At 38.1% G+C, this 8846-nt stretch overlaps 1 protein-coding gene across 2 annotated transcripts in view; it reads right to left on the bottom strand.

The window, feature by feature from the left end:
- Positions 1–8846, bottom strand: part of LOC111869650 (nephrin) — a 641862-nt gene that overhangs the window by 17705 nt on the left and 615311 nt on the right. For both annotated transcript variants that reach the window (XM_023861318.2, XM_023861328.2), the window contains one exon: positions 7769–8011. In XM_023861318.2, the coding sequence (XP_023717086.1) occupies positions 7769–8011 (243 nt within the window). The remainder of the gene's footprint in view (positions 1–7768; positions 8012–8846) is intronic.

Genomic DNA, 8846 nt, shown 5'->3' with positions numbered 1-8846 from the left:
TAATAATAATAATAATAATAACTCAATTAATAATATTTTTCTCTAAAATAAAATATACTGATTTGTATATAAACAAAACATCATGCATCTCTATAAAGACCTCTAAGTAAGGACGCGTATTATGTATAAATGTATTTCTCAGGTATGTAACACCATTTCTTTCCGTTATCTACCTATAATTGGGAAAATTGCATTATGTCTTCATTACAATGGCAATTGTAATTAAGTGTACTGTAGTCTCACTGGAGGGCGAAATATCATGTATCTACAAGCTGGTGAAATGGATTCGAGATTCATCTGAATTTCTGTTACAAAATCCTCGGACTGACTAGTTTCGATGCGACTAATATTGCACAGAAATACAGTGCGGCGATCTGGAGTGATGTACGTAATTCAATTACTTAACAAAACATGTCAGTCCTACTTGAAAGTCGATTATCGGTAAAATCTGACGACTGGTAGGGTCCTTCAGCATTCTGCTTTCTATAACAAAACCTAGAAACCTGAAAGCAATCGCTCTCTGCAACATATCCTCTGCAAATTAAAAGTGTCAAGTTAGGTTCGCTCAACCGATAAACATTGTAATAAATTTGCAATGTTTGTGGAATTACAAAATTTGCGTTAACTGTAATTCCAGCTCATTCTTTGTCCTTTGATTTATATGGTTTTGAGCAATGGACTTTCCTTAAAGAGAAAAACAAATTGCATCTCGGAAAACAAATTAGTAATGAAATATAAGGCTCTAAAGAACGTCTTGAACATCAGACTAAGAACTTATCATGGTTTTAAGATCCCGCGCCCACAGCTGATATGGCAATACGACACAGGTAAGAATGAGGAGAGAATGCTTAGCGGTTTGTTTTAAGAAACTTACAGTGATCGTGTGGTGGAGCACTTGGAAATATTTTCACCGAATTATATTTTCCAGCAGTTGATTGGAGATTTGTTTTATCCAAAGGGGTACTTCTAAGGATATTTGTGCTAATATTCCAAAAGACCACGGCAATGTTTGGACGGCTATGACCAATATTTTGTACCAAGGAGTTTATTCTTGTATTCCGTGTAAAAACAATGCAAGTTCTCTCTATAAGTTCCGGCCTTTGGTTTAGGGATTCTGTTATCCTAAATTCGATATCAAAAGAAATTCACAGGTGAAACAGGTTGAAAAATATTCCGCTGAAGCAAAAGTAGAAGTCAGTACGTAGGAGAAGACCGAAAATATAGGCTGAAGGAGGGAAGTAAGGGGCGGCACCCGACGCTATACAGTGTAGACACTGACAGAGTCGTTAAGTAATGAACTTAGAAAAGGGCGGAAAACCTTTACGTTCGAGGAGAAAAGGCGCCCAAGTTCGAATATGTTTTCATGTGACGAACAGTTTCGTGATTTTTCGTAGCTCTCAAAAGGGACGACACAGCACAGAACTTGCACCAAAAATTTGTATAAGAGGCCTTTGAACGTCGTGGGTTTGTAAAATAACGTCAAAGAAAATTGTGTTCGATGGAACCGAGTCGGAAAGAAATTAACAACGAAGCATTTCACAGGATTCACATGAATGGACAAAGAAAATATCAAAAGCTCATATGAAAAGTGTCACTGTGGTCAAAACTGGAACCGGATATCTTTGTCATACACGTAAAATGCGTCAGTACTGAGATAACCTACCCAACATTTAAGTTTAGCATACAGATTTCTGCCAAAAATGTCTAGAAATGCAATACAGTTATGGTATGACAACCAATAACATGAAGAAGAGATCGGTATGGACTCCGAACATGCCATGTACCCAGTATATTAAATATACCTCGGGAAATGGACAAAGGCAAATATAATTTTCTTACAATTTCTACCTCTATTCTCACTCTGGGGGTGGATATACACAGTCCCAAACACTGCTTTAACTCATGTGACTGTTGAACAAATACCATACTACAGAATAAACAAATGACATATACCTGTAAGATTCAGAGAAGACTTGCTGAAACTGAAGTAATTCTATACCAAATTTATACTTGGAATAGACCAGAATTGTTTTTTTTTATTGCTAGTGGGGTGGGACTAAGTCCCTTGTACTGCGGCCACTTCTGGCCTATTGTACCAGCCCCAGATGATAGGTGAGGGTGATTGTGGAGCAATTGGTGGAATGAAGATTGGCAGGGGAAACCGAAGTACTCGGAGAAAACCTGCCCCAGCGCCACTTTGTCTACCACAAATTCCACTTGACCAGACCCGGGATCGAACCCGGGCTGCAGCGGTGGGAAGGCAGCGACTAACCGCTTGAGCTACAGCGCGGCCTAGAGCAGAATTAGATCCCGCTGTAAGAAATACAGATTGAGCAGTAAATGTTGAAATAAATCCTGGGAGGGGAGTCCACACACAGCCAGAAGACATTACTTCTCAAGCTGTATTGAAATATGCCAAAAGTTGACATCATATTATCTACATAAGAACAGCATAACCATAAGGGGCACTTCTATCGAAGCTAACAGTTGCTCAGCTAGTCAAGAAATTCTCCGCATCGTATAGAAACCAATGATTCACTATCGTGTGTACAGGAACCAAAAATGAATTCAATTCACATCGTTACGATATATATTTTTAACATAAATTTTAATATTATCCCCTCTGTAAATAGCAAAGTGATTCCTTCCTTTCAGGTTTTATGATTAGAATTTCGTATTCATCCCTAAACTCTCCCATGCGTACTAAATTCCCAGATTATTAAAAAATTCCTCAATAATTTTGGATTTGCATCAAATAATATTTTATGTTAAAAAAATGAAATTTATAATTATTATCGCTATTACACTAACATATGTAGCACCCATCCTGACCTCAGTACTCACTAATAATTTGCACTGTCCTTCCAAAAGTTCAGTTCCTTTTACATAAACCAAACCCCATTTTATTTTATGCAGCGTTAAACTAAAAGGAGAAAGTACATAGAGATTTGTTTAATTAAACATAACCACCTGAAATGATGTTGAAAAGTGTTTTTCGCTTTGAATTTATATAGACAATGAAGATTATTAATTCAATGCGTCATTTACATTACACATATAAACAAAATATAAGTTACATTAAAATATAAGCTGAATTTGTAAAGGAACAAGAGGCAAAACAAAAAAACCTCTCATACATGGTGAAAATTCAGATTAAAGATCATGAGACCACTGAAACAAATATATTGGGACAGACACACGACAAATTTACTTTCAAACTGTTAACGTTCTATTAATTTATTTTGCGTATTCATGAAAAAACTGTAATTACTTACGTACTCATGGAGCTGAGCCTTTCTTGAGGAGCCGCCAATTGTGCAGCTACTTAAGAACTTCCCAGAATTTTATTGAACCCGAAGGCTCATTACCGTGTTCACAAGTGTCCTCCACTGGTCCCTATCCTGTGTCAGATCAATCCAATCAATACCATCCCATCCTATCTCTCTAAGGTCCATTTTAATATTGTCTACCCACCTACGCCTTGGTCTTCCTAGTGGTCTCTTTCCTTCTGGCTTTCCCACCAATGTCCTATATGCATTCCTTTTCTCCCAATTCTTGCTATATGCTCTGCCCACATCCTCCTCCTTGACTTTATCATTCTAATTATATTTGGAGAAGAGTACAAGTTATAAAGCTCATATTTCAGGTGATTAGAAATCTTCTAGAATTCTCTTCAGAAACAGAACTAACCAAAAATTAAGAGAATTGTATAATATTCCTGATATGGTAATAGACATTAAAAAACGGAAGGATGAGTAGTTAGGACATGTGGTTAGAATGGCTCCACCAAGGAAGGCCTGCTTCCAGTACGTCATTCATAATCACCTTGTCCTTTGGCTCCATATAGCCCATGTGGAATATTAGAAAGGTGCTAAACAAACGCGTAGTCTAAGAACTAAATCTCAAGATGCACTTCACTTCTGGAGTGCAATTGTATGTACTGTATATAGTTCAAGTAAAGTATTTCTTAATTTCGATAAAACACTCAATTTAAGACTGAAATACAGCACAATATATAATCATTACTTAACAGTTTTGATTTACATGACAAGTTTATTTTAATTCAGTATTTTCGGAGGATGTTTTCGAGACAGGTTGAAAAATGTTACGTTGACAAACACAGTGACCATATTTTGTGCAATAATGGGCCTTTAAATCAATCTTGCTTTAAACACACACAAAAAAAAAGGAGGCACAAATAGACCTCTCTATTTGCATCCGAATCAGTGACCACATGGAATGTAAGCAATATCCACGCTCGAGGGAATATAGTGAATGTGAAAACACTCCTCTTTAAAACAAGACTATACATCACTTACGAATAGCAGTTTGTGTTTATCACGAAATTAACGCTCTTAAATATTTAAAATGCCAACCTGAAATCTAAAATAACTGTCACACAGTACCAAGCAGAACCTCTTATGCACTAGAGATAATCCACAATAAAATGTTCAGTACAATGGAACGTCAAATTTCTCTCCGAAATAATTGAATTAGAGGCTAGACACGTGGAAGCTTTCCACTCGACTCTAAAGCGAGTCATCCTTCCGTACATAAGGAGAAAGTTCTGTGAAATAAGAAACCGGAAAAGGCTGCAGGAAACACCGAAACGTCAGAAACAAAGGGGGAGAAACAGCGATGCTTTCATTGATTATCAATACGCTGAAATTACAGTAGCTTCAGTTTTGCGACCAAGTAATTAATTTTAAAAGATGGTTTCTTCAAACAAAAAAAAAAAAAAGAATTTACTTGGAAGCGCTTCTGTGGATGTTCTGATGCCAGTAAAACTGTATTTTAAAAAGACATTCACGTATATAAGAAGAAAAATCTTGTTCTTCTGTTCAGTAAATATGAAGTTACAGAAAATTGAATGAGATTAATTCTCTTTTGACTTTATTAGTACTGAAATAACTAGACTGTGGAATAGTGTATTTTAGACTTCCGTAGGACACGTACCTTCTTATATTTCCCACGATCTGATCGTCCTTTGGCTCATTTTGCGGTTTTAAAACCTGATGACTTAAAAACAATAATTAAACTCATAAAAAAATGACAGAAAATTGGATCCATTGCATCAATTAGGTAGTGAAGGGCAATAGCAATTCTGTAGCCATCACTCCAGATACTAACACCTGAAGATTACCAATATATATTGAAATATGTAGTGGAATTTTAATAAATGTTAGTCATCGAAAAATTTGTGTTCATGATTTTTGAAAAGGTAGGATACAAATTCATTGACAAGGGAATTTGGTATTTGCTGTTGATCATCATTCCACAGAAGCCCCTTACTTGCTTCGCCTATCATCGAAGAGAGAGGCCTAGACGGGCCAATATGATACTTGATATGTATATCATACACTACCTCTGCTCGAAGAGCACGTTGGCACAAATGATACTGAGTAATAACGCTAAGACTAATAGCTGACTGATAAGCAATACGTCAAACTTGATTTACTCGTAGAATGCGGTCGAGTAGCCCCTCCAGTCTATCTGCTTCACTTACTTTATACGTTAGAGTAAAACCACGAGCATCATAACACTCTCAGACTACAATATCATTAAACCATCTTCTGTGCTGATGTCAAAATACAAAGAGGAAGAAGAAACAGCTCGCCTGCTGTGATGTCGGTTGCATCTCCACGAAAGCCGGGGGACGCTGAGGGTGATCTATCACTTCGACATGCGATACGCAACGCAACCACACCCTCTCACCCCACCATCCTCCTCTGTCGACCACCACAGGGCATCGGGCTATTATTGTTCTACCCATTACCCCTAATAGATTGCAGTATCCCTTTTCGCCCCCCCCCCTCCGCCAGTTTTATGCCACGTACATGTATATAACAAGAAAGTGGCTTCTACAACTGGAGCCAGCTAATGGAGCAAGTGATTTCAAAACTACTCGTACAGCGGCAACTGGCCCTGTACATTATTCGGGTCGACTTTATTACATGCTAAGTTGCTCCTCTCTCAATACATACTGTATTATTGCGCTATAGTGAATATTCTTAGCACTGTAAATATACTGTGTCCCTACTGTAATGTGACGTTTAGACCCAATGCTAGACAACGGCTCGATTAACACTTCCCGTGGAGACAGACTCTTGGTAACAGTCCGTTGCAGGGTAATGCCTACAACAAAACGCGACAATAACGGACATCACTTTCTGGACAACGGGCCAATATATACCCATTCTAGAAGAGAAAAAGGGTGTTTTCCATGGAATGCTCTCTGCATTCCAAGCCATTCAACTGCTCTGAAGATGGAGGCGATACGTTCCTCCGAAACGTCGGCCAAAACGAAGAATACACGGAGCCTAAACCCAGAAGACGACTTTCTTCATGAAATATTATTTTTCCAACCAAATTATCTTCTCATTCAGATGGACTGATATCAGCATTAACGTTTACGAAAGTATAACAAAATTACTACGTTCCCATAAAATATGTGCATAATACTTAAAATTATTGTTTCAATAATTTTAAATTTACTCTTCATAAATAATCTCTGAAAATTAAGTTCATTTGCGACATACATTTTTTTTGTATTGCTAGTGGGTTGGGACTAAGTCCCTTGTACTGAGGCCACTTCTGGCCTATTGTACCAGACCCAGATGATAGGTTAGGGTGACTGTCGAGCAATTGGTAGAATGAAGATTGGCAGGGGAAACCGAAGCACTTGGAGAAAATCTGCCCCAGCGCCACTTTGTTCAACACAAATCCCACTTGACCGGACCCGGGATCGAACCCGGGCCGCCGCGGTGGGATGCCAGCAATTAACCGCTTGAGCTATAGCGCGGCCTGCGACATACGTTACTCCTATATCGACTTCATGGAATTATCTGGCAATATGGAAACTTCCAAGCAACAATTAATTTTCCGGAGAAAAGTGTGAAAATTTAGTAGGTGACACGTTTCTCTTCTAAAGCAATAACATTGTGGAGTACTGAGACCAATGTTAAGATGTGAGAGCCTTATTCCGTTAAACTCTCCACAACTATTACGGTTTATATCCAACCTGTGAGTGTTCACAGGAGAGAAGTTCCCTAGTATCATAATTATTCCAACAGGAAGCCATATTTCGATGAAGTATTGTTCATAGCTTTTCCTACAGAAGAGAGTTACATGAGGGATAAATGCTTAAGGTTGTGACGAAGCAAGAAAAATTATTTATTACTTTACGCAAGGTGCACAGAAGCAGTTCAAAGTCCCACGAAATTATTCCTTGATAGTACATACTACACGTCAACTGGGATTAAGAAGGCTGAGCAAATTACTACTCCTTTAATTTAGATTAGGGACTCTGAGATGCACAAATTTTATTCGATTGACACATTCGCATGCCACCCACAAATCTTTGTCGAGCTATCCTTCATTATGATTTACAAGTTACAATCCCTACCCAAACAACATTTTTTAAAAGGCATCACTCTTTTCTAAATTGGATAAATAATTATAAACACCGATTTGATCTAAAACCGTTGTAAGCTACAGCAAATCCATTAATCAAAATCAAAATAAAAAAAGAGCACAATATGAATATTAAAATTCAGTCACTGACTCTACAAAAACCAAAGAATATTAAAATTCAGTCTCTGACTACAGAAACCAAAGAATATTAAGTTTGAGTCACTGACTCTACGAAAAGAAAAGTATATTAATATTCAGTCACTGACTCTACAAAAGGCACAGAATGTACAAATTCAGTCATTCTCTCTACAAAGAAGAATCTGACACATTAATGAAGCCAAATAATCAATTTTACCTTTATTGCAGGGTATGACGTCAGGGTTCTTGTCGTCCATCTCGTACAAGTCCTCGACGTCGGAGCGGAGAGGAAGTGCAGCTTTCTCTTTAAGCGCCAAGTCCCCGGGACGTGAGGGACTGCCTCTGTTCTGTGCCCGTACCCGCAGTGCTCCCACAATAACTATGGCGACCACAAGGAGCACAGCTACAACGCCGATCAGGATTCCCAGGACCGGATTCAGCTCAAATGGCACTGGGGTTCCTGCACAATGCCATCACACAACTCCAATAAGAATCATATTGGCAAATACCACCCACACTCAAAGAACAACGATTAAATGGGCCACGTTGTGTGACAAGGACTGCGTTCTTGGCTATTTTAGCCTAATTTCCTTGTTTTGAAAAAAGTGAGGTTATGTTATCGCAATGCTGTCTGTGTCTGTGTAAACCCCATATCAATTTTTGAATGGTTGAAACTATCTTTATGAAATATGGTATGTATGTCATGGCACCTGAGCCCATCTCAACGATGTACTTTATAAATACCTCCCATCAGTCTGTGTGTCTATATGTGTATCCCCCTTATCGTTGCTAGGCAACGGTTCGATAAAGAACTTACAGCAGCAACGAATACAAATGCAACAACAGAAAAGCTGTTGAACGAGTTATTTCTGTGCTGTTAGTGTCAGAAATTATTGAATTATCAGCCAGAATGGAGGAGAAATTCCGGACGATCAAGAAAGAGATGAAGATGCTTACACAGACGACGATTAACCCTTGGGAAAAAACGCAGATGTTTCCTGTCTAAAAACTTAGGACACAAATTTTATGATTTCAGTTGCTGTTTCATATCGGCGTGTGAAATTTGGCGTTTCAATTTAGGAAATGTACATGGATTGACGGGGTTTGAGTCTGGACCCAAAAGAGATGAAGTAACGAGTGGGGGGGGGGGGTCACAGCAAACTGTATATAATGCGAAGCTTTATAATTTGTACTCTTTGCAAGATGTTAGACACATTAAGACGATTAAATAAAATATTACGATTTAACGAGAAAAATTTACACTAAGTTTTTGCCCTAAAATATTTATCTACGGT

Source organism: Cryptotermes secundus, unplaced genomic scaffold, assembly GCF_002891405.2.
Source record: "Cryptotermes secundus unplaced genomic scaffold, Csec_1.0 scaffold769, whole genome shotgun sequence".
NCBI classification, from domain to species: Eukaryota; Metazoa; Arthropoda; class Insecta; order Blattodea; family Kalotermitidae; genus Cryptotermes; species Cryptotermes secundus.
Note: the sequence above shows the minus strand (reverse complement) of the source record. Positions and strands in the feature narration are given on the sequence as shown.